Here is a 25,811-nt window from a genome sequence, read left to right on the forward strand (position 1 = left end):
GCCCAGCAACCTGCTCAACTGCCTCCCCCCCACTGTGTTTAGGGTTAAATATTACCCCCAGTCGCCAGCGGAACAGTGTTCCCAGGATAGTAAGTGACACGGTGCAGCGCATGACTGTATTCAGTAAATAAAAGCTCGCAGGCATCGGAACCGTCAATGCAGCAAAATAAACTAAAATAAATGACACATTACAAGCTAAATCCTTTTACACTATTTATTCTGTTACACAAAAACAAAACCACGTTATCTTCTTAAAGATATTTCGTCATCTCGGCCGGATGAAGTGCTAAAATGTTGCAGTCACCTAGAATATATCATTCTGTACTTAAACTGTATAGAGATTAAAAAGACCCAAAAAAACCAAGAAATGCTTAAAACACAAAACTGAGAATAGATGAGGTCAACCGTTAATCCGCAAACTGAAAGTGGACCCGTTCTATCTACACAGAGCGAGATGGCCATTCTCTGGGGTACCCCAACATCCACAGCCTATAGTCTGGCTGGGAACCGGTGACACGGCTGAGGCACACACTGGTGTGACTGGTCCCCAGTGAATCAATAGGCTACAATCTAATGGATGCTGGGCTCAAACCACAAAATGCCTCCATGGTGTGGAGATCAGCTGCAGAGTTTAAAAGAGCATTAAGCGTTAAGTGCCGTACACACTCTCGGTGTACAAAGGGCTGCCCGTACACATTCTCGGTGTACAAAGTGCTGTAACCATCCTAGTTCTGCAGCGACTCCATCAGTGATTCATGATACACCATGCACCAAAATTGAAAAGCAGCTTCATTTAAAATAAAAGTGAAAAGTCTACAGATGCCAACTTCAACCAATCGGACAGGCGTGAATGCCAGGCTTTGTGGCAGTCGATATTCAGACGATCTGATAGGGAGATGAAAGGGCGACCATATTGTACAACAGTGCAAATGTCCGGGAAATAGGGAGGAGTTGAAATACCCAATAAATAAGATTACACGACCCTCCCATGGCAGCAGCCGGCCGCGATACTCCCACAGTAATCTTTGGGAACGTTGCATATATTTGAGTCTGCTTCTTATGGCTACATCCTCTTAATACACTTGGAAAAACACTAAGTAACACTAGTCAGAAGTCACGCATGTTAGTTACGTCATGCTGTGCTTATAGAGTGCAATACTGCATTAAGCGCCAGAGGTTTCTAATGTACAATAGCCCACAGTGTACTCTCTGACCCCTGGCCAAGGCAGGGTAAGATAATTCCCCTCAGTGATCTCCCTTTCTGGCATGAAAGGGGTTTGGTACTTAATACACCATGTTGAGAGCCCTTTGGCAGTTCCAGCAGTCTATGGATTAGGCAAGATGTCTTCACAGCATTGTATAGACCATGAATGGAGCGGACACACAGTGAGGTGGAGGCAGGTGACTACTATGTGCCGGGTTGTGGAGTCCAGGATTGCTGAAGGGGGGGAGGGGGGGGGGGAGTTACAGGGGATTCTGGGAATGTAATAGGGAGCAGTGGGCTGAGTTGACCGCTGTGCAGCCGAAACAGCGGGACCTTCATGTCATGTGGAAATTCCTTGTCCCGTTTCATTTGAAAGCCCGAAGACATGCTGTGTGCAGTATGTTCGGCATCACATCAGATACCAGGCGAGGGAGGCAGCCAGGGCGGCGGCACAGGCTGCTAGAAGTGCTTTTACCTCAGGGCGTCTGACTAGAGCCAGTGCGGCGTGGTATGGACACCCTGACGGGCCGGCAATGCCTGTGGGATAGAGGGATAACACAGTTACTGACGGCATATTGATCTGTGCGGTCACACCGCTCCATCTGCCAGGTCACACCGCTCTGCCAATCTCACCGGCCTGTCAGTCACTCACCTTGCTTTGCAGCATAATAAGGGCATTTGCGGATATCGCCTTTCCCATCATGCAGTGGGAGACCAGCTCCCTGCGCCTCGTCTGGGATTGAGGCCCCTAATTTATCCAACTCCTCAAACACCTGCAGGAAAGAAGCGTGGATCAGGATATGGAAGCGTTTTACATATTCAAAGGCGTCGTACCTTACAGACGATGGAAGACAACAGTTAGCACCATGTGTTTCGCCAATTACCAGATGTTGTCCTACGTACCCTCAGCAATAAATAGGGCAGGTGAGGGGGCTATTAATTCGTTGGGAAGAAAAATATAACACTGAGTCATAAGGTGCCTCGTGCCTCAGTGGCGAGAATGATTACTAGTGAGTAAGTGGGCAGTATTATCAGTGCAGTACACCATACTGCAGCCAGCAGTAGGTGATAGGTACACGTATTATAATGGTACAATGACTTAAGAACCAGACCAGGAATTCTGATCCTGCCACCCTGATCACAGCCAACAGGACTTAACGGTAATACTGCTTGTCGCAGTGCCAGCAGGGGGCAGCAGCAATGCAGAGCTGGAGGGGCTTCTATCAGGTATCTCCTGCCTGTAGCACTCAGATGCATGAATCCCTCACTATGGATGTAACTACTCGGCCTATGAACTGACGGATAGCAGGCAGGGTTGGAAAAAAAAAACAGGTTGGAACAAGTGGTATTCACTGCTCCTACCTATTTAACCCTTTATTTGTATCACTCATGCGGTGCCCTGGGGTTGTCTGGCTAGGTGACTTTAGGGTATCCTGCCCCCCCGGACCCGAACCCCTTTAGTTAGTGTTAGGGACTTACCCAATGAGAGGCTACCTTGGCGCGGTGGGTAAGCTCATAGCCCTGGCCAGGATTATGCTAAATGCCTCTGGTTATTACAGGTTGAGCTAGTGTGAGATAGTGCACCTGCACCTTTTTCTGCTTGTACAAAGAATTTGTAATATCCTGTGCATCAAAACTGTATAAAGCCACTGCAACAAGGATGGGCTACTTGGATTCTCTGAAGTCCAAAAGTACGCTAGGAACTTAACTGAATATAAAAAGTTATGTTTTTGAAAACTTTTCATACCTTACCTATTGCTCTATGGGGGTAATTCCAAGTTGATCGCAGCAGGATTTTTGTTAGCAATTGGGCAAAACCATGTGCACTGCAGGGGAGGCAGATATAACATGTGCAGAGAGAGTTCGATTTGGGTGGAGTGTGTTCAATCTGCAATCTAAATTGCAGTGTAAAATAAAGCAGCCAGTATTTACCCTGCACAGAAATAAAATAACCCACCCAAATCTAACTCTTTCTGCACATGTTATATCTGCCTTCCCTGCAGTGCACATGGTTTTGCCCAATTGCTATCAAAAATCCTGCTGCGATCAACTTGGAATTACCCCCTATATCGGGGTCCCTTGTCCACGTGGAATTCTGACCGACCTGCACATTAAACTGGAAGGCTACATTTGCTTCCTCCACTATGCTCTCCTTGGTCTCGGGGTCCAGGTCTAGTGCGTTCAGCCGGGCCCGGTACAGCTGCTTGAACTGTTGGAAGTTAGTGACGTTATCAAACACGTAGAACTGGATCCCTTCCTCGGTGCTGGGTAAGCGCAGGGCCCTCTGAGCCACCTTCCTCAGGATCTGACCTCCTGACAGGTCCCCCATGTAGCGTGTGTAGGCGTGAGCCACCAGCAGCTCCGGCCTGTGGTGACCCAGATGGTGGATCCGTTCCACGTAGGCCTGTGTGGCCTTGGAGCACTGGATGAGATCCTCCCAGCCATCCCCGTAGAAGTAACTGAGATCTTTCTTCAGAGCTTCCGTCCTATGTAGCTCCTGCGGGAAATACAGGGGAGCTATGGCGGCGTTCTCCTTATTCCGGTCTAGCTCCTCCTCCAGCGCAGAATAGGTGTAGTACAGTGCAACAGTGGCCAACTGTGTACAGGAGACACACAACATGAGGGTCAAATGCTTTCTGCTTTACCTCTGTGCCCTCTTATATAATAGTACTGTAACACTGTCCTGGCTGAGTCCCTACAATAGTCTGTAACCACATAATAAGAATTATAGAGAGGATATAGAAATGAGAGGTCTTCTTACATTAATACAGTTACAGTATGTAACCAACAAAAGGTCCAACTCTACAGTGGGATTAAATGTATGGAGTTACCGGGGAATGGGGGGCGTACCTGGAATAGGAGGTGCGTCCGGAGCGCTCCAGCCCAAGCCTCCTGAGCTACTAATCCTGCTGCCACTTGGGGGACTTTCTATCACTTCACTGCTGCCTGAACCCCCTCTGCTATTTGGGCTTCAGTTTGGGACCCCCCCAGAGGTTTGGTTTGCCCCGTGTCCCGCTCTGCTGCCTGGGCTGGACACCACAGCGCCATCTTGGAACTGGAGCTGTGATTCTTCTGCAGCTGCCCGCTGTCTCCTCTGCCCCCATCCGCTATCTCATACTGCGGTGGACCTGCGGGTGGGTGCCTGCCCTCCTGCGGCTGCCCTACCGGCCTGTCTACTGGGGTGTGGATCATAGAGTCGACCACTATTGGTCGACACCTAAAATAGGTTGACACAGTCATTAGGTCGACATGAGGGTTTTTGTTTTGTTTTACAAAAAAAATAAGAATTTACTTACCGATAATTCTATTTCTCGGAGTCCGTAGTGGATGCTGGGGTTCCTGAAAGGACCATGGGGAATAGCGGCTCCGCAGGAGACAGGGCACAAAAGTAAAGCTTTTACAGGTCAGGTGGTGTGTACTGGCTCCTCCCCCTATGACCCTCCTCCAGACTCCAGTTAGGTACTGTGCCCGGACGAGCGTACACAATAAGGGAGGATTTTGAATCCCGGGTAAGACTCATACCAGCCACACCAATCACACCGTACAACTTGTGATCTAAACCCAGTTAACAGTATGATAACAGAGGAGCCTCTGAAAGATGGCTTCCTAAACAATAACCCGAATTAGTTAACAATAACTATGTACAAGTATTGCAGATAATCCGCACTTGGGATGGGCGCCCAGCATCCACTACGGACTCCGAGAAATAGAATTATCGGTAAGTAAATTCTTATTTTCTCTATCGTCCTAAGTGGATGCTGGGGTTCCTGAAAGGACCATGGGGATTATACCAAAGCTCCCAAACGGGCGGGAGAGTGCGGATGACTCTGCAGCACCGAATGAGAGAACTCCAGGTCCTCCTTTGCCAGGGTATCAAATTTGTAAAAATTTACAAACGTGTTCTCCCCTGACCACGTAGCTGCTCGGCAGAGTTGTAATGCCGAGACCCCTCGGGCAGCCGCCCAAGATGAGCCCACCTTCCTTGCGGAATGGGCCTTAACAGATTTAGGCTGTGGCAGGCCTGCCACAGAATGTACAAGTTGAATTTTGTTACAAAACCAACGAGCAATCGACTGCTTAGAAGCAGGTGCACCCAACTTGTTGGGTGCATACAGTATAAACAGCGAGTCAGATTTTCTGACTCCAGCCGTCCTTTAAATGTATATTTTTAAGGCTCTGACAACGTCCAACAACTTGGAGTCCTTCAAGTCGTCTGTAGCCGCAGGCACTACAATAGGCTGGTTCAGGTGAAACGCTGATACCACCTTAGGGAGAAAATGCGGACGCGTCCGCAGCTCTGCCCTATGTCGAATGGAAAATTAAATAAGGGCTTTTATAAGACAAAGCCGCCAGTTCAGATACTCTCCCGGCCGAAGCCAGGGCCAGTAACATAGTCACTTTCCATGTGAGATATTTCAAATCCACATTCTTTAGTGGTTCAAACCAATTGGATTTGAGGAAATCTAAAACTACATTTAGATCCCACGGTGCCACCTTAGGCACCACAGGAGGCTGTATATGCAGTACTCCTTTGATAAAAATCTGGACCTCAGGGACTGAGGCCAATTCTTTGTGGAAGAATATTGATAGGGCCGAAATTTGAACCTTAATAGATCCCAATTTGAGACCCATAGACAATCCTGATTGCAGGAAATGTAGGAAAACGACCCAGTTGAAATTCCTCCATCGGAGCACTCCGCTGCTCGCACCACGCAACATATTTTCGCCAAATACGGCGATAATGCTTCGCGGTGACTTCCTTCCTTGCCTTTATCAAGGTAGGAATGACTTCTTCTGGAATGCCTTTTCCTTTTAGGATCTGGCATTCAACGCCATGCCGTCAAACGCAGCCGCGGTAAGTCTTGAAAAAGACAAGGACCCTGCTGAAGCAGGTCCCTTCTCAGAAGTAGAGGCCACGGATCGTCCGTGACCATCTCTTGAAGTTCCGGGTACCAAGTCCTTCTTGGCCAATCCGGAGCCACTAGTCTTACTCCTCTTTGCCGTATAATCCTCAATACCTTTGGTATGAGAGGCAGAGGAGGAAACACATATACCGACTGGTACACCCAAGGTGTTACCCGCGCGTCCACAGCTATTGCCTGCGGATCTCTTGACCTGGCGCAATACCTGTCCAGTGTTTTGTTGAGGCGAGACGCCATCATGTCCACCATTGGTTTTACCCAACGGTTTAATAGCATGTGGAAAACTTCTGGATGAAGTCCCCACTCTCCCGGGTGAAGGTCGTGTCTGCTGAGGAAGTCTGCTTCCCAGTTGTCCACGCCCGGGATGAATACTGCTGACAGTGCTATCACGTGATTCTCCGCCCAGCGAAGGATCCTGGCAGCTTCTGCCATTGCCCTCCTGCTTCTTGTGCCGCCCTGTCTGTTTACATGGGCGACTGCCGTGATGTTGTCTGACTGGATCAACACCGGTCTTCCTTGAAGCAGAGGTTCCGCCTGGCTTAGAGCATTGTAGATTGCTCTTAGTTCCAGAATGCTTATGTGAAGAGACTTTTTCAGGCTCGACCACACTCCCTGGAAATTTCTTCCCTGTGTGACTGCTCCCCAGCCTCTCAGGCTGGCATCCGTGGTCACCAGGATCCAATCCTGTATGCCGAATCTGCGGCCCTCCAATAGATGAGCCTCCTGCAACCACCACAGAAGGGATACCCTTGTCCTCGGCGACAGGGTTATCCGCAGGTGCATCTGAAGATGCGACCCTGACCATTTGTCCAACAGATCCCTTTGCATGGAATCTGCCGAAAGGGATTGCTTCGTAAGAAGCTACCATTTTTTCCCAGGACTCTTGTGCATTGATGTACAGACACCTTTCCTGGTTTTAGGAGGTTCCTGACCAGGTCAGATAACTCCTTGGCTTTTTCTTCGGGAAGAAAAACCTTTTTCTGAACTGTGTCCAGAATCATCCCCAGGAACAGCAGACGAGTTGTCGGCATTAATTGGGATTTTGGAATATTCAGAATCCATCCGTGCTGCTTTAGCACCTCTTGAGATAGTGCTAAACCCATCTCTAGCTGTTCTCTGGACCTTGCCCTTATTAGGAGATCGTCCAAGTATGGGATAATTAATACGCCTTTTCTTCGAAGAAGAAATATTATCTCGGCCATTACCTTTGTAAAGACCCGAGGTGCCGTGGACAAACCAAACGGCAGCGTCTGAAACTGATAGTGACAGTTTTGTACAACGAACCTGAGGTACCCCTGGTGTGAGGGGTAATTGGAACGTGGAGATACGCATCCTTGATGTCCAAGGATACCATAAAGTCCCCTTCTTCCAGGTTCGCTATCACTGCTCTGAGTGACTCCATCTTGAACTTGAACTTCTTTATGTATAGGTTCAAGGACTTCAGATTTAGAATAGGCCTTACCGAGCCATCCGGCTTCGGTACCACAAATAGAGTGGAATAATACCCCTTCCCTTGTTGTAGAAGAGGTACCTTGACTATCACCTGCTGAGAATACAGCTTGTGAATGGCTTCCAAAACCGTCTCCCTTTCTGAGGGGGACGTTGGTAAAGCAGACTTCAGGAAACGGCGAGGTGGCTCTGTCTCTAATTTCAACCTGTACCCCTGAGATATTATCTGCAGGATCCAGGGATTTACCTGCGAGTGAGCCCACTGCGCGCTGTAATTTTTGAGACGACCGCCTACCGCCCCCGAGTCCGCTTGCGAAGCCCCAGCGTCATGCTGAGGCTTTTGTAGAAGCCGGGGAGGGCTTCTGTTCCTGGGAAGGAGCTGCCTGTTGCTGTCTCTTCCCTCGTCCTCTGCCTCGTGGCAGATATGAATAGCCCTTTGCTCTCTTATTTTTAAAGGAACGAAAGGGCTGCGGTTGAAAGGTCGGTGCCTTTTTCTGTTGGGGAGTGACTTGAGGTAGAAAGGTGGATTTCCCGGCCGTAGCCGTGGCCACCAAATCCGATAGACCGACCTCAAATAACTCCTCTACGCATCGCCTGTCCACTGTCGTGTCCATAAAGCTCTTCTGGCCGAAATGGACATAGCACTTACCCGTGATGCCAGTGTGCAGATATCTCTCTGTGCATCACGCATATAAAGAAATGCATCCTTTATTTGTTCTAACGACAGTAAAATATTGTCCCTGTCCAGGGTATCAATATTTTCGATCAGGGACTCTGACCAAACTACCCCAGCACTGCACATCCAGGCAGTCGCAATAGCTGGTCGTAGTATAACACCTGCATGTGTGTATATACCTTTTTGGATATTTTCCATCCTCCTATCTGATGGATCTTTAAGTGCGTCCGTCTCAGGAGAGGGTAACGCCACTTGTTTTGATAAGCGTGTTAGCGCTTTGTCCACCCTAGGAGGTGTTTCCCAGCGCTCCCTAACCTCTGGCGGGAAAGGGTATAAAGCCAATAACTTCTTTGAAATTAGCAGTTTTTTATCGGGGCACCCCACGCTTCATCACACACGTCATTTAATTCTTCTGATTCGGTAAAAACTACTGGTAGTTTTTTCACACCCCACATAATACCCTGTTTAGTGGTACCTGTAGTATCAGCTAAATGTAACATCTCCTTTATTGCCAAAATCATATAACGTGTGGCCCTACTGGAAAATACGGTTGATTCGTCACCTTCACCACCGGAATCAGTGCCTGTGTCTGGGTCTGTGTCGACCGACTGAGGCAAGGGACGTTTTACAGCCCCTGACGGTGTTTGAGGCGCCTGGACAGACACCAATTGAGTGTCCGGCCGCCTCATGTCGGCAAACGACTGCTTAAGCGAGTTGACGCTATCCCGTAATTCCACAAATAAAGGCATCCATTCTGGTGTCGACCCCCTAGGAGGTGACATCCTCATATTTGGCAATTGCTCCGCCTCCACACCAATAACGTCCTCATACATGTCGACACACACGTACCGACACACAGCAGACACACAGGGAATGCTCTATACGAAGACAGGACCCACTAGCCCTTTGGGGAGACAGAGGGAGAGTCTGCCAGCACACACCAAAAAGCGCTATATATGACAGGGATAGCCTTATGATTAAGTGCTCCCTTATAGCTGCTTTTATATTAATATATTGCCATTTATTCTGCCCCCCCTCTCTGTTATACCCTGTTTCTGTAGTGCAGTGCAGGGGAGAGACCTGGGAGCCTTCCTGACCAGCGGAGCTGTGACAGAAAATGGCGCCGTGTGCTGAGGAGATAGGCCCCGCCCCTTTTTCGGCGGGCTCGTCTCCCGCTATTTAGTACATTTAGGCAGGGGTAAATATCTCCATATAGCCTCTGGGGCTATATGTGAGGTATTTTTAGCCTTTTTAAAGGTTTTCATTTGCCTCCCAGGGCGCCCCCCCCCAGCGCCCTGCACCCTCAGTGACTGCCGTGTGAAGTGTGCTGAGAGGAAAATGGCGCACAGCTGCAGTGCTGTGCGCTACCTTAAGAAGACTGCAGGAGTCTTCAGCCGCCGATTCTGGACCTCTTCTTGCTTCAGCATCTGTGAGGGGGCCGGCGGCGTGGCTCCGGTGACCATCCAGGCTGTACCTGTGATCGTCCCTCTGGAGCTTCATGTCCAGTAGCCAAGAAGCCAATCCATCCTGCACGCAGGTGAGTTCACTTCTTCTCCCCTCTGTCCCTCGTTGCAGTGATCCTGTTGCCAGCAGGAATCACTGTAAAATAAAAAACCTAAGCTAAACTCTCTAAGCAGCTCTTTATGAGAGCCACCTAGAATTGCACCCTTCTCGGCCGGGCACAAAAATCTAACTGGAGTCTGGAGGAGGGTCATAGGGGGAGGAGCCAGTACACACCACCTGACCTGTAAAAGCTTTACTTTTGTGCCCTGTCTCCTGCGGAGCCGCTATTCCCCATGGTCCTTTCAGGAACCCCAGCATCCACTTAGGACGATAGAGAAAATAAGATTTTACTCACCGGTAAATCTATTTCTCGTAGTCCGTAGTGGATGCTGGGAACTCCGAAAGGACCATGGGGAATAGCGGCTCCGCAGGAGACTGGGCACAACTAAAAGAAAGCTTTTAGACTACCTGGTGTGCACTGGCTCCTCCCACTATGACCCTCCTCCAAGCCTCAGTTAGGATACTGTGCCCGGAAGAGCTGACACAATAAGGAAGGATTTTGAATCCCGGGTAAGACTCATACCAGCCACACCAATCACACCGTATAACTCGTGATACTATACCCAGTTAACAGTATGAAACATAACTGAGCCTCTCAACAGATGGCTCATAACAATAACCCTTTAGTTAACAATAACTATGTACAATTATTGCAGACAATCCGCACTTGGGATGGGCGCCCAGCATCCACTACGGACCAGGAGAAATAGATTTACCGGTGAGTAAAATCTTATTTTCTCTAACGTCCTAGTGGATGCTGGGAACTCCGAAAGGACCATGGGGATTATACCAAAGCTCCCAAACGGGCGGGAGAGTGCGGATGACTCTGCAGCACCGAATGAGAGAACTCAAGGTCCTCCTCAGCCAGGGTATCAAATTTGTAGAATTTAGCAAACGAGTTTGCCCCTGACCAAGTTGCAGCTCGGCAAAGTTGTAAAGCCGAGACCCCTCGGGCAGCCGCCCAAGATGAGCCCACTTTCCTCGTGGAATGGGCTGTTACTGATTTAGGATGCGGCAATCCAGCCGCAGAATGCTCCAGCTGAATTGTGCTACAAATTCAGCGAGCAATAGTCTGCTTAGAAGCAGGAGCACCTATTTTGATGGGTGCCTACAGGATAAAAAGCGAGTCAGTTTTCCTGACTCCAGCCGTCCTGGAAATATAAATTTTTAAGGCCCTGACTACGTCCAGTAACTTGGAATCTTCCAAGTCCCTAGTAGCCGCAGGCACTACAATAGGTTGGTTCAAGTGAAAAGCGGATACCACCTTAGGGAGAAACTGGGGACGAGTCCTCAATTCTGCCCTATCCATATGGAAAATCAGATAAGGGCTTTTACATGACAAAGCCGCCAATTCTGACACACGCCTGGCCGAAGCCAAGGCCAATAACATGACCACTTTCCACGTGACATATTTCAAATCCACAGTTTTAAGTGGCTCAAACCAATGTGATTTTAAGAAACTCAACACCACGTTGAGATCCCAAGGTGCCACAGGAGGCACAAAAGGGGGGCTGAATATGTAGCACTCCCTTTACAAATGTCTGAACTCCAAGCAGTGAAGCCAGTTCTTTCTGGAAGAAAATCGACAGAGCCGAAATCTGGACCTTAATGGAACCCAAGTTTAGGCCCATAGTCACTCCTGACTGTAGGAAGTGCAGAAAACGACCCAGCTGAAATTCCTCTGTTGGGGCCTTCCTGGCCTCACACCACGCAACATATTTTCGCCAAATACGGTGATAATGGTTTGCGGTTACTTCTTTCCTGGCTTTTATCAGCGTAGGAATGACTTCCCCCGGAATGCCCTTTTCCTTTAGGATCCGGAATTCAACCGCCATGCCGTCAAACGCAGCCGCGGTAAGTCTTGGAACAGACAGGGCCCCTGCTGTAGCAGATCCTGTCTGAGCGGTAGAGGCCATGGGTCCTCTGATATCATTTCTTGAAGTTCTGGGTACCAAGCTCTTCTTGGCCCATCCGGAACCACGAGTATCGTTCTTACTCCTCGTTTTCTTATTATTCTCAGTACCTTTGGTATGAGAGGCAGAGGAGGGAATACATAAACCGACTGGTACACCCACGGTGTCACTAGAGCGTCCACAGCTATTGCCTGAGGGTCCCTTGACCTGGCGCAATATCTAGTTTTTTGTTTAGGCGGGACGCCATCATGTCCACCTGTGGCCTTTCCCAACGGTTTACCAACAGTTGGAAGACTTCTGGATGAAGTCCCCACTCTCCCGGGTGTAGGTCGCGTCTGCTGAGGAAGTCTGCTTCCCAGTTGTCCACTCCCGGAATGAACACTGCTGACAGTGCTAAGACGTGATTTTCCGCCCATCGGAGAATCCTTGTGGCTTCTGCCATCGCCATCCTGCTTCTTGTGCCGCCCTGTCGATTTACATGGGCGACTGCCGTGATGTTGTCTGATTGGATCAGTACCAGCTGGTTTTGAAGCAGAGGCCTTGCCAGACTTAGGGCATTGTAAATGGCCCTCAGTTCCAGAATATTTATGTGTAGGGACGACTCCTGACTTGACCAAAGTCCTTGGAAATTTCTTCCCTGTGTGACTGCCCCCCAGCCTCGAAGGCTGGCATCCGTGGTTACCAGGACCCAGTCCTGTATGCCGAATCTGTGGCCCTCTTGAAGATGAGCACTCTGCAGCCACCACAGTAGAGATACCCTGGTCCTTGGAGACAGGGTTATCAGCCGATGCATCTGAAGATGCGATCCCGACCACTTGTCCAAGAGGTCCCACTGAAAGGTTCTTGCATGGAACCTGCCGAATGGAATTTTGCTTCGTAAGAAGCTACCATTTTTCCCAGGACTCGTGTGCAGTGATGCACAGATACCTGTTTTGGTTTCAGGAGATCTCTGACTAGAGATGACAGCTCCTTGGCTTTCTCCTGCGGGAGAAACACTTTTTTCTGTTCTGTGTCCAGAACCATCCCCAGGAACAGTAGGCGTGTGGTAGGAACCAGCTGTGATTTTGGAATGTATAGAATCTATCCGTGCTGTTGTAGCACTTCCCGAGATAGTGCTACTCCGACCAACAACTGCTCCTTGGACCTCACCTTTATAAGGAGATCGTCCAAGTACGGGATAATTAAAACTCCCTTTTTTCGAAGGAGTATCATCATTTCTGCCATTACCTTGGTAAAGACCCTCGGTGCCGTGGACAGTCCAAACGGCAGTGTTTGGAATTGGTAATGGCAAACCTGTACCCCAAATCTGAGGTACTCCTGGTGAGGATGGTAAATGGGGAAATGTAGGTAAGCATCTTTGATGTCCAGGGATACCATGTAATCCCCCTCCTCCAGGCTTGCAATAACCGCCCTGAGCGATTCCATCTTGAACTTGAATTTGTTTATGTATGTGTTCAAGGATTTCAAATTTAAAGTGGGTCTCACCGAACCGTCCGGTTTCGGTACCACAAACAGTGTGGAATAGTAACCCCGTCCTTGTTGAAGTAGGGGCACCTTGACTATCACCTGCTGGGAATACAGCTTGTGAATTGCCTCTAGCACAGCCTCCCTGCCTGAGGGAGTTGTCGGCAAGGCAGATTTGAGGAAACGGCGGGGGGGAGACGCCTCGAATTCCAGCTTGTACCCCTGAGATACAACTTGAAGGATCCAGGGATCCACCTGTGAGCGAGCCCACTGATCGCTGACATTTTTGAGGCGGCCCCCCACCGTACCTGGCTACGCCTGTGGAGCCCTCGCGTCATGCGGTGGACTCAGAGGAAGCGGGGGAAGAATTTTGATTCTGGGAACTGGCTGACTGGTGCAGCTTTTTCCCTCTTCCCCCGTCTCTGTGCAGAAAGGAAGCGCCTTTGACCCGCTTGCTTTTCTGAAGCCGAAAGGACTGTACCTGATAATACAGTGCTTTCTTAGGCTGTGAGGAAACCTGAGGTAAAAAAATTTTCTTCCCAGCTGTTGCTGTGGATACGAGGTCCCAGAGACCATCCCCAAACAATTCCTCACCCTTATAAGGCTCTATGTGCCTTTTAAAGTCAGCATCACCTGTCCAGTGTCGGGTCTCTAATACCCTCCTGACAGAATGGACATTGCATTAATTCTGGATGCCAGCCGGCAAAATATCCCTCTGTGCATCCCTCATATATAAGACGACGTCTTATGTTCGCAAAATAGTATCCCTGTTTGACAGGGTTACAGACCACGCTGCAGCAGCACTATCTGCAGGTCTCAGTCTAGTACCTGAGTGTGTAAATACAGACTTCAGGATAGCCTCCTGCTTTTTATCAGCAGGTACCTACAAAGTGGCCGTATCCTAAGACGGCAGTGCCACCTTTTTTGACAAACGTGTGAGCGCCTTATCCACCCTAGGGGAAATCTCCCAGCGTAACTTATCCTCTGGCGGGAAAGGGTACGCCATCAGTAACTTTTTAGAAATTACCAGTTTCTTATCGGGGGAACCCACGCTTTTTCACACTTCATTCACTCATTTGATGGGGGAACAAAACACTGCCTGCTTTTTCTCCCCAAACATAAAACCCTTTTTTAGTGGTACTTGGGTTAATGTCAGAAATGTGTAACACATTTTTTATTGCCGGGATCATGTAACGGATGTTCCTAGTGGATTGTGTATATGTCTCAACCTCGTCGACACTGGAGTCAGACTCCGTGTCGACATCTGTGTCTGCCATCTGAGGGAGCGGGCGTTTTTGAGCCCCTGATGGCCTTTGAGACGCCTGGGCAGGCGCGGGCTGAGAAGCCGGCTGTCCCATAGCTGTTACGTCATCCAGCCTTTTATGTAAGGAGTTGACACTGTCGGTTTATACCTTCCACCTATCCATCCACTCTGGTGTCGGCCTCACAGGGGGCGACATCACATTTATCGGCATCTGCTCTGCCATCACATAAGCCTCCTCATCAAACGTGTCGACACAGCCGTACCGACACACCGCACACACACAGGGAATGCTCTGACTGAGGACAGGACCCCACACAGCCCTTTGGGGAGACAGAGAGAGAGAGTATGCCAGCACACACCAGAGCGCTATATAATTTAGGGATTAACACTATATTGAGTGAATTTTTCCCAATAGCTGCTTGTATATACAATATTGCGCCTAAATTTAGTGCCCCCCCTCTCTTTTTAACCCTTTGAGCCTGCAAACTACAGGGGAGAGCCTGGGGAGCTGTCTTCCAGCTGCACTGTGAAGAGAAAATGGCGCCAGTGTGCTGAAGGAGATAGCTCCGCCCCTTTTTCGCTGACTTTTCTCCCGCTTTTTTATGGATTCTGGCAGGGGTATTTATCACATATATAGCCTCTGGGGCTATATATTGTGATATATTTGCCAGCCAAGGTGTTTTTGTTGCTGCTCAGGGCGCCCCCCCCCCCCCCCCCAGCGCCCTGCACCCTCAGTGACCGGAGTGTGAAGTGTGCATGAGGAGCAATGGCGCACAGCTGCAGTGCTGTGCGCTACCTTGGTGAAGACCGATGTCTTCTGCCGCCGATTTTCCGGACCTCTTCTTGCTTCTGGCTCTGTAAGGGGGACGGCGGCGCGGCTCCGGGAACGAACACCAAGGCCAGTTCCATGCGGTCGATCCCTCTGGAGCTAATGGTGTCCAGTAGCCTAAGAAGCCCAAGCTAGCTGCAAGCAGGTAGGTTCGCTTCTTCTCCCCTTAGTCCCTCGATGCAGTGAGCCTGTTGCCGGCAGGTCTCACTGTAAAATAAAAAACCTAAAATAAACTTTCTTTCTAGGAGCTCAGGAGAGCCCCTAGTGTGCATCCAGCTCGGCCGGGCACAGAAATCTAACTGAGGCTTGGAGGAGGGTCATAGTGGGAGGAGCCAGTGCACATCAGGTAGTCTAAAAGCTTTCTTTTAGTTGTGCCCAGTCTCCTGCGGAGCCGCTATTCCCCATGGTCCTTTCGGAGTTCCCAGCATCCACTAGGACGTTAGAGAAATAGTGCCGTTTTCTTCGTAAAGTGACCGGGAACCACAAATAGTGCACTGTGGGCCTAATTCTGAGTTGATCACAGCAGCAAATTTGTTAGCAGTTGGGCAAAACCATGTGCACTGCAGGGGGGGGGGCAGATGTAACATGTGCAGAGAGAGTTAGATTTGGGTGGGGTGTGTTCAAACTGAAATCTAAATTGCAGTGTAAAAATAAAGCAGCTAGTATTTACCCTGCACAGAAACAAAATAACTCACCCAAATCTAACTCTCTCTGCACATGTTATATCTGCCCCCCCCCTGCAGTGCACATGGTTTTGCCCAATTGCTAACAAACTTGCTGCTGCGATCAACTCAGAATTAAAAAAGGAAAAACAAAAGTGGAAAACTCATGCCGACCTAGTACATGTCTACCTAGTGACCAATAGTGCTTGATCTAATGACTGTCCACCTAGAAACCGGATACCTGTCTACTGCTACCAGGCAGACTTCCCTCTTAGGTGGGGTACACAATTTAAATATTTGGGGATTCAGCTTTCCCCTCCACAACTAACGTCATACCCCTACATCTTGTCCCTCAAATCGAAGATGTTAAGGCGGAGTGGCGCAGACTTCCTCTTTCAGTCGCTGGCCGTGTACATCTTCTTAGGATGGTAATGCTGCCACAAGTCCTATATATTACGCACAAGTCTCCAGTTTATGGCCCCCGTTCCCAGTCTGCAGTTATTACCTCTTCTGTCTGGGGAAATAAGTGACCTCGTACTGCCCATACGACGCTTTGTAGGGTCGACATTCAGAATATCGACATAGACAGTAAGTCTACGTACCATTTTTCACAATTTAACCCATTATACATGTCAACATAATCACTGCGGGGCAGATGTATTAACCTGGAGAAGGCATAAGGAAGTGATAAACCAGTGATATGTGCAAGGTGATAAAGGCACCAGCCAATCCGCTCCAATATGTAAATTAACAGTTAGGATCTGATTGGCTGCTGCCTTTCTCACCTTGCACATATCACTGGTTTATCACTTCCTTATGCCTTCTCCAGGTTAATACATCTGAGTACCCAGGAGGAAAATGATCTCTGCATCGACCCACTTAAGCAGGAAACAACGGCTCATACTACGGCGGCATGGATGGAGTAATGGTGAGCATTGCTGCCTCACAGCACTGAGGTCCTGGGTTCGATTCCCCCCTTGGCCCTAACTGTGTAACAGAACTAATAGAAAACCAAATTGAGAATGTTTAGATTTGGCCTGAGAAGGTCGGTAATATTTATACTCCGTGTTATCTGTGATTCCCATGGAAAGGTTCAACATTATCTTTATAAAAAACAAAGCCCAGCCGCCCTCCTCGAACCATACCTTAAATAGTTCCGGCTTGATATGACCCTTCAGGAAATCCTTCACAAACTTGTTGTTCTCCGCCTTCTCGTGAGACTCCTTTGTTCCCTCTTTGAGCAGCTCTGACAGGTCTGTGGGTCTAGGGGAACATCCATGGCCGAGAAATCAGTAACAGTTCAGCCAGCCAATAGTATAACTCAGACAGGAGGACTATGGGGTCTGAACATTGCGCTGTAGTAATACGCCTTGTGAGAGTGTACACTATGCTCTTCTATGACTCTGGGTCTGGATCTGCAATATATTAGATAATGTTCTCCCTACAGCAAATAATGCGGATATCTGGAGTCAAAACACGGAATGGAAAATGGTTTGTGCGGAGGTGAATTTATGAACATCTTTCCTGGCTTCTTATTTTGGGGATCTCGGCTGTGGATTTAGGGGGTCATTCCGAGTTGATCGCTAGCTGAAAATGTTTGCTGCGCAGCGATGATGCAAAAAAAGGCACTTCTGCGCATGCGTCGCAATGTGCACGCACGACGTACTTTCACAACGGCCAATGTTGTTTCACACAAGGTCTAGCGAAGCTTTTCAGTCGCACTGCTGGCCGCAGAGTGATTGACATGAAGTGGGCGTTTCTGGATGTCAACTGACCGTTTTCAGGGAGTGTTCGGAAAAACACAGGTGTGCCAGGAAAAACGCAGGCGTGGCTGGGCGAAAGCAGGGCGCGTTTGTGACATCAAAACAGGAACTGAACCGTCTGAAGTGATCGCAAGCGCTGAGTAGGTCTGGAGCTACTCTGAAACTACACAAAATTATTTTGTAGCCGCTCTGCGATCCTTTCGCTCGCACTTCTGCTAAGCTAAAATACACTCCCAGGGGGCGGCGGCATAGCGTTTGCACGACTGCTAAAAACAGCTAGCGAGCGAACTCGGAATGACCCCCTTAAAGCGGTGATTACCAACCTGATATTGCTGCTTTAAATATATAGCCAAGATCCCCAAAACTGTGGCTCTTCACGTTTATATCCTAGATGTTCTGAATCACATATTATTCTCTCCAGCCCAGACGTTTTTTCAGAAGGGCCGTGTGCATTTTAATCTAAACACTACTCTGATCAGCGGCTGGTACTTCCGTCTCTACAAAATGTGTAACTACAAGTTCCAGCAAGCCAAATCAATCACAGCTGGAAAGACAGGTTGTTTACATAGGTCTCAGACCACTGATCTCTTTCTGGTCGATCTCAAGCAGTGAGGTTTAACGTCACCTACCGAAATAAGACAACTGTGTCCGTCCACAAGGCTAACAATCTAAACGTGAAAATAACCGTATATATAAATACTGGCTGGCCAGCTGTAACATGAGGACACTTACACGAGATGCGGATTCTCTTCGCCTTGACCCGGGGCAGCTTCATAAAGACCTCTTCCTTCTACCTTGTCGACCTTCTCCATCCCCGTAGATATGGCTCTTACTGGGCGATAATCTGTATGGAAGAAAAATCATTTAAAGCCCATTTTAAAAATGAAAGTACGGAAAAGCACAAATTTGTTTCAGACAGCAAGCATGTGAAAAACAAACTAAAAGGATGAACAAAGGATATACAATCTAACACAGGGGGAGATTTATCAAAACTCTAACAGATAAAGCACCAGCCAATCAGCTCCTAACTGTCATATTACAGACGGTGTTAACAAATGACAGTTAAGAGCTGATTGGTTGGTACTTTATCTCTCTCCAAACTTTGATAAACCTACCCCTTTGTGAGATACAAATCCCCTCTTCTATTTGGGATAAACCCCTTAAAATGCCTGCCGCTGACCAGTTTCACCCGGCAGTGTACACAAAGGACGCGTTTACTGGTGGACAACAAAGCCTGGATCTGCTCTCTACCTACAGCCTGCTCAGCTACGTTCGTCCCTCTCACCCACAAGACTGCCTTTCCTTAGTCTGTGCTGTACATCACGTACACAGGGGAGCAGGTGAACAGCAGCCTGTAAATAAGGGCAGCCACAGCTGGTGCTGGGTCTCCGTGCTGCCGCCAGGCTTACCCAGTGCCGAACAAGCAGTGAAACGTACCAGCTCAGCTACTGACTTTTTAACAGAATAATCAATTACTACCCAAAGCAGGAACAAAGGGATTTGGAGAGAATGCTCCCAGCTACCTGTGATCACACGAGATAAAGTGCAGCGGGAGCAGGTGACGCAGTCACATTATCTGTGTATGATCAGGACAGAATCACACAGTTTTCCATACCGTGCAGACAGGCACCATGGACATTGTCCATATCGGATAGATTGCGAGCTCTATGGGAGAGGTGCTGACAAACATCTGGATCAGCAATCTGCCATATTGCATACACTACTGTCTGTCAATGATATATGCATTATAGCCAAGTAGGAAAATTTATGTATAATATAGAGTAATATAAATGTGCCCTGTACAGCATGACAGATATTGGAAGCTGCCTCAGATATCTTGAATCCATATGTCAAGAAAATCCCCAGTGACATCTAATATCCACATAATATATAGTTGTGAGAATTATTCCATATAATGTACAGCAAGGAGGATTATTCCATTTAATGTACAGTATGGCATATTCCATATAATGTACAGTATGGCATATTCCATATAATGTACAGTAGGGAGCATTACTTATAATGTACAGTAGGGAGCATTTTTCAATATATTGTACAGTAAGGAGCCTTATTCCATATAATGTACAGTATGGCATATTCCATATAATGTACAGTAGGGAGCATTACTTATAATGTACAGTAGGGAGCATTATTCCATATAATGTAAAGTATGGCATATTCAATATACTGTACAGTAGGGAGCATTATTCAATATATTGTACAGTAAGGAGCATTATTCCATATAATGTACAGTATGGCATAATCCATATAATGTACAGTAGGGAGCATTATTCAATATATTGTACAGTAAGGAGCCTTATTCTATATAATGTACAGTATGGCATATTCCATATAATGTACAGTAGGGAGCATTACTTATAATGTACAGTAGGGATCATTACTTATAATGTACAGTAGGGAGCATTATTCAATATATTGTACAGTAAGGAGCCTTATTTCATATAATGTACAGTATGGCATATTGAATTCCATATAATGTACAGTATGGCATATTCCATATAATGTACAGTAGGGAGCCTTATTCCATATAATGTACAGTATGGCATATTACTTATAATGTACAGTAGGGAGCATTATTCAATACATTGTACAGTAAGGAGCCTTATTCCATATAATGTACAGTATGGCATATTCCATATAATGTACGGTATGGCATAATCCATATAATGTACAGTAGGGAGCATTATTACATATAATGTACAGTGTGGCATATTCCATATAATGGGGCAGATGTATTAAACTGGAGAAGTCATAAGGAAGTGATAAACCAGTGATAAGGTGATAAATGGAACAGCCAGCTGTTAACTATTAATTTACATATTGGAGCTGATTGGCTGGTGCCTTTATCACCTTGCACATATCACTGGTTTATCACTTCCTTATGCCTTCTCCAGGTTAATACATCTGCCCCATTGTACGGTATAGCATAATCCATATAATGTACAGTAAGGTGCACTATGCCATATAATGTACAGTAAGGTGCACTATGCCATACAGTGTACAGTAAGGTGCACTATGCCATACAATGTACAGTAAGGAGCACTATGCCATATAATGTACAGTAAGGTGCACTATGCCATATAATGTACAGTAAGGTGCACTATGCCATACAGTGTACAGTAAGGTGCACTATGCCATACAATGTACAGTAAGGAGCACTATGCCATATAATGTACAGTAAGGTGCACTATGCCATATAATGTACAGTAAGGTGCACTATGCCATACAGTGTACAGTAAGGTGCACTATGCCATACAATGTACAGTAAGGAGCACTATGCCATATAATGTACAGTAAGGAGCACTATGCCATATAATGTACAGTAAGGTGCACTATGCCATACAGTGTACAGTAAGGTGCACTATGCCATACAGTGTACAGTAAGGAGCACTATGCCATACAGTGTACAGTAAGGAGCTCTATGCCATATAATATACAGTAAGGAGCACTATGCCATATAATGTACAGTAAGGTGCACTATGCCATACAGTGTACAGTAAGGAGCACTATGCCATACAGTGTACAGTAAGGTGCATTATTCCATGATATACAGAAGGGAACATTATCCTAATACTACATAATGTACGGTAGGGAGCACTCTTACCTATTACCTGTCACACAGCACAGCATGTGTAATACAGAGCAGTGTAACCACAGAGGGTAGTGACAGTAGCATCATTTATAACAATCATATAAACCTGTTTTTAGCATCTGGGACTGGGCAGATGCTGGGGAACTACAACTCCCATCATAACCTTCCATCTGATATGCTGGGACTTGTAGTTCCCCTACAGCTCCCAGGGCTTAGCCTGATTACCTCTGCCCGTCATGAAGGGGCTTGTAGTTCCCCTGCAGCTACAAAGACACAACCTGATTATCTCTCTGCGGCATGCTGGGCCCTGCAGTTCCTCCTACAGCTCCCAGGGCACAACCTGATTACCTCTGCATGGCATGCTGGGACTGGTAGTTCCCCTACAGCTCCCAGGACACAACCTTACTACCTCTGACTAGCATTCTGGGACTTGTAGTTCCCCTATAGCCCCCAGGGCACCGCCTGATTATCTCTTCGTGGCAAGCTGGGACTTGTAGTTTCCCTACAGCTCGCAGGAGACATGATTACCAGGCATGCTGGGACTTGTAGTCCCCCTGCAGCTAGCACACAGAGGGCAGTGGTATACCGGCGCCAGGCAGTGATCACCTCCTCACCAGATGAGCTGCGGCTCCGGGGTCTCCCTCTGTCTGAACTTTCACCGGTGACGCAGCGATCTCTCACCCGGTAACCCGTCCCCGAGAGTAACCTGACACCGCGGAATTAGGCCGAAAACAGGAAGTGCTGGTTCCCATAGAAACGGGCATCGGGGGGCGTGGCCTCGCTTTCAGAGAAGCGTTTACTGTCACTTTTTTTTTTAACATCAAGCTTTATTGTCAAGTAAACAAAATGACCAAAGACACTAAAGGTAGCCAGATATAGGCACACTATAGTGAGGAATGAGGACATATTATATCTATCTATCTACCTATCTATCCCTATATATCTCTATATATTTTTATATATCTATATATATATATATATATCTGTATCTACCTCTATAGCTAAATATATCTATCTACCTATCTATCTATCTATCTATCTATCTATCTATCTATCTATCTATCTATCTATCTATCTATCTATTATTAGGGTGACCATATTATCCCTTTTACAGGGACTCTAGGTCGACATGTTCTAATCTAGGTCGACATGACATACGGTCGACATGAGTTTTTTCACCTTTTTTGCTTCAGGCAAGGTGCCCCGCTGCGCTTGACACAGGTTACTATTCCCAATCGTAGTCCACGTCTTCCCACAGCCTAACCCTAACCTCCCCATCCCGCAGCCTAACCCTAACCTCCCCATCCCGCAGCCTAACCCTAACCTCCCCATCCCGCAGCCTAACCCTAACCTCCCTATTTTGCAGCCTAACCCTAACCTCCCCATCCCGCAGCCTAACCCTAACCTCCCCATCCCGCAGCCTAACCCTAACCTCCCCATCTTGCAGCCTAACCCTAACCTCCCCATCCCACAGCCTAACCCTAACCTCCCCATCCCGCAGCCTAACCCTAACCTCCCCATCTTGCAGCCTAACCCTAACCTCCCCTCCCACAGCCTAATCCTAACCTCCCCATCCCACAGCCTAACCCTAACCTCCCCATCTTGCAGCCTAACCCTAACCTCCCCATCCCACAGCCTAACCCTAACCTCCCCATCCCGCAGCCTAACACTAACCTCCCCATCTCACAGCCTAACCCTAACCTCCCCATCCCGCAGCCTAACCCTAACCTCCCCAACCCGCAGCCTAACCCTAACCTCCCCATCCCACAGCCTAACCCTAACCTCCCCATCCCGCAGCCTAACCCTAACCTCCCTATTTTGCAGCCCCATCTCACAGCCTAACCCTAACCTCCCCATCCCACAGCCTAACCCTAACCTCCCCATCCCGCAGCCTAACCCTAACCTCCCTATTTTGCAGCCCCATCTCACAGCCTAACCCTAACCTCCCCATCCCGCAGCCTAACCCTAACCTCCCCATCCCACAGCCTAACCCTAACCTCCCCATCCCGCAGCCTAACCCTAACCTCCCTATTTTGCAGCCTAACCCTAACCTCCCCATCCCGCAGCCTAACCCTAACCTCCCCATCTTGCAGCCTAACCCTAACCTCCCCATCCCGCAGCCTAACCCTAACCTCCCCATCCCGCAGCCTAACCCTAACCTCCCCATCTTGCAGCCTAACCCTAACCTCCCCTCCCACAGCCTAATCCTAACCTCCCCATCCCACAGCCTAACCCTAACCTCCCCATCTTGCAGCCTAACCCTAACCTCCCCATCCCACAGCCTAACCCTAACCTCCCCATCCCGCAGCCTAACACTAACCTCCCCATCTCACAGCCTAACCCTAACCTCCCCATCCCGCAGCCTAACCCTAACCTCCCCATCCCGCAGCCTAACCCTAACCTCCCCATCCCACAGCCTAACCCTAACCTCCCCATCCCGCAGCCTAACCCTAACCTCCCTATTTTGCAGCCCCATCTCACAGCCTAACCCTAACCTCCCCATCCCACAGCCTAACCCTAACCTCCCCATCCCGCAGCCTAACCCTAACCTCCCTATTTTGCAGCCCCATCTCACAGCCTAACCCTAACCTCCCCATCCCGCAGCCTAACCCTAACCTCCCCATCCCACAGCCTAACCCTAACCTCCCCATCCCGCAGCCTAACCCTAACCTCCCTATTTTGCAGCCTAACCCTAACCTCCCCATCCCGCAGCCTAACCCTAACCTCCCCATCTTGCAGCCTAACCCTAACCTCCCCATCCCGCAGCCTAACCCTAACCTCCCCAACCCGCAGCCTAAACCTAACCTCCCCATCCCGCAGCCTAACCCTAACCTCCCCATCCCACAGCCTAACCCTAACCTCCCCATCCCACAGCCTAACCCTAAACTCCCCATCCCGCAGCCTAATCCTAACCTCCCCATCCCGCAGCCAAATCCTAACCCTCCCCCACAGCCTAACCCTAACCTCCCCATCCCACAGCCTAACCCTAACCTCCCCATCCCACAGCCTAACCCTAACCTCCCCATCTTGCAGCCTAACCCTAACCTCTCCATCCCGCAGCCTAACCCTAACCTCCCCATCCCGCAGCCTAACCCTAACCTCCCCATCCCGCAGCCTAACCCTAACCTCCCCATCCCACAGCCTAACCCTAACCTCCCCATCTTGCAGCCTAACCCTAACCTCCCCATCCCGCAGCCTAACCCTAACCTCCCCATCCCGCAGCCTAACCCTAACCTCCCCATCCCGCAGCCTAACCCTAACCTCCCCATCCCACAGCCTAATCCTAACCTCCCCATCTTGCATCCTAACCCTAACCTCCCCATCCCACAGCCTAACCCTAACCTCCCCATCCCACAGCCTAACCCTAACCTCCCCATTTTGCAGCCTAACCCTAACCTCCCCTCCCACAGCCTAATCCTAACCTCCCCATCCCACAGCCTAACCCTAACCTCACCATCTTGCAGCCTAACCCTAACCTCCCCATCCCACAGCCTAACCCTAACCTCCCCATCCCGCAGCCTAACACTAACCTCCCCATCTCACAGCCTAACCCTAACCTCCCTATCCCGCAGCCTAACCCTAACCTCCCCATCCCGCAGCCTAACCCTAACCTCCCCATCCCACAGCCTAACCCTAACCTCCCCATCCCGCAGCCTAACCCTAACCTCCCTATTTTGCAGCCCCATCTCACAGCCTAACCCTAACCCTAACCTCCCCATCCCACAGCCTAACCCTAACCTCCCCATCCCGCAGCCTAACCCTAACCTCCCTATTTTGCAGCCCCATCTCACAGCCTAACCCTAACCTCCCCATCCCGCAGCCTAACCCTAACCTCCCCATCCCACAGCCTAACCCTAACCTCCCCATCCCGCAGCCTAACCCTAACCTCCCTATTTTGCAGCCTAACCCTAACCTCCCCATCCCGCAGCCTAACCCTAACCTCCCCATCTTGCAGCCTAACCCTAACCTCCCCATCCCGCAGCCTAACCCTAACCTCCCCATCCCGCAGCCTAACCCTAACCTCCCCATCCCACAGCCTAACCCTAACCTCCCCATCCCACAGCCTAACCCTAAACTCCCCATCCCGCAGCCTAATCCTAACCTCCCCATCCCGCAGCCTAATCCTAACCCTCCCCCACAGCCTAACCCTAACCTCCCCATCCCACAGCCTAACCCTAACCTCCCCATCCCACAGCCTAACCCTAACCTCCCCATCTTGCAGCCTAACCCTAACCTCTCCATCCCGCAGCCTAACCCTAACCTCCCCATCCCGCAGCCTAACCCTAACCTCCCCATCCCACAGCCTAACCCTAACCTCCCCATCCCACAGCCTAACCCAAACCTCCCCATCTTGCAGCCTAACCCTAACCTCCCCATCCCGCAGCCTAACCCTAACCTCCCCATCCCGCAGCCTAACCCTAACCTCCCCAACCCGCAGCCTAACCCTAACCTCCCCATCCCACAGCCTAACCCTAACCTCCCCATCCCA

General features: G+C 49.0%; 1 protein-coding gene across 3 annotated transcripts; it reads right to left on the minus strand.

Annotated features, from left to right (window-relative positions):
* Positions 1–200: 200 nt before the first annotated feature.
* On the minus strand, positions 201–22,079 carry HMOX2 (heme oxygenase 2). 3 transcript variants are annotated; one of them, XM_063935421.1, is made up of 6 exons: positions 21,937–22,079; positions 18,442–18,553; positions 17,092–17,209; positions 3,309–3,800; positions 1,857–1,977; positions 201–1,741 (listed from the first exon to the last, which is right to left on the minus strand). In XM_063935421.1, the coding sequence occupies exons 2-6, from the start codon at positions 18,519–18,521 to the stop codon at positions 1,614–1,616; spliced, it is 939 nt and encodes a 312-aa protein (XP_063791491.1). In that variant the 5' UTR covers positions 18,522–18,553; positions 21,937–22,079; the 3' UTR covers positions 201–1,613. The 3 variants fall into 3 exon arrangements, with proteins under 3 accessions (XP_063791491.1, XP_063791490.1, XP_063791489.1); XM_063935420.1 differs by lacking the exon at positions 21,937–22,079 and adding an exon at positions 21,851–21,872; XM_063935419.1 differs by lacking the exon at positions 21,937–22,079 and adding an exon at positions 21,548–21,575.
* Positions 22,080–25,811: the final 3,732 nt, after the last annotated feature.

This window comes from Pseudophryne corroboree, chromosome 7 (genome assembly GCF_028390025.1).
Source record: "Pseudophryne corroboree isolate aPseCor3 chromosome 7, aPseCor3.hap2, whole genome shotgun sequence".
Lineage (NCBI taxonomy): Eukaryota > Metazoa > Chordata > Amphibia > Anura > Myobatrachidae > Pseudophryne > Pseudophryne corroboree.

Bases quoted from the DNA above. Each gene is read 5' to 3' on its own strand.
- HMOX2 (XM_063935419.1), bottom strand. The intron at 17,210-18,441 runs GTAAGTGTCCTC...ATGTTCCCCTAG, and splicing joins GAAGAGAATCCGCATCTCGT to ACCCACAGACCTGTCAGAGC. The intron at 1,742-1,856 runs GTGAGTGACTGA...TCTATCCCACAG, and splicing joins TTATTATGCTGCAAAGCAAG to GCATTGCCGGCCCGTCAGGG.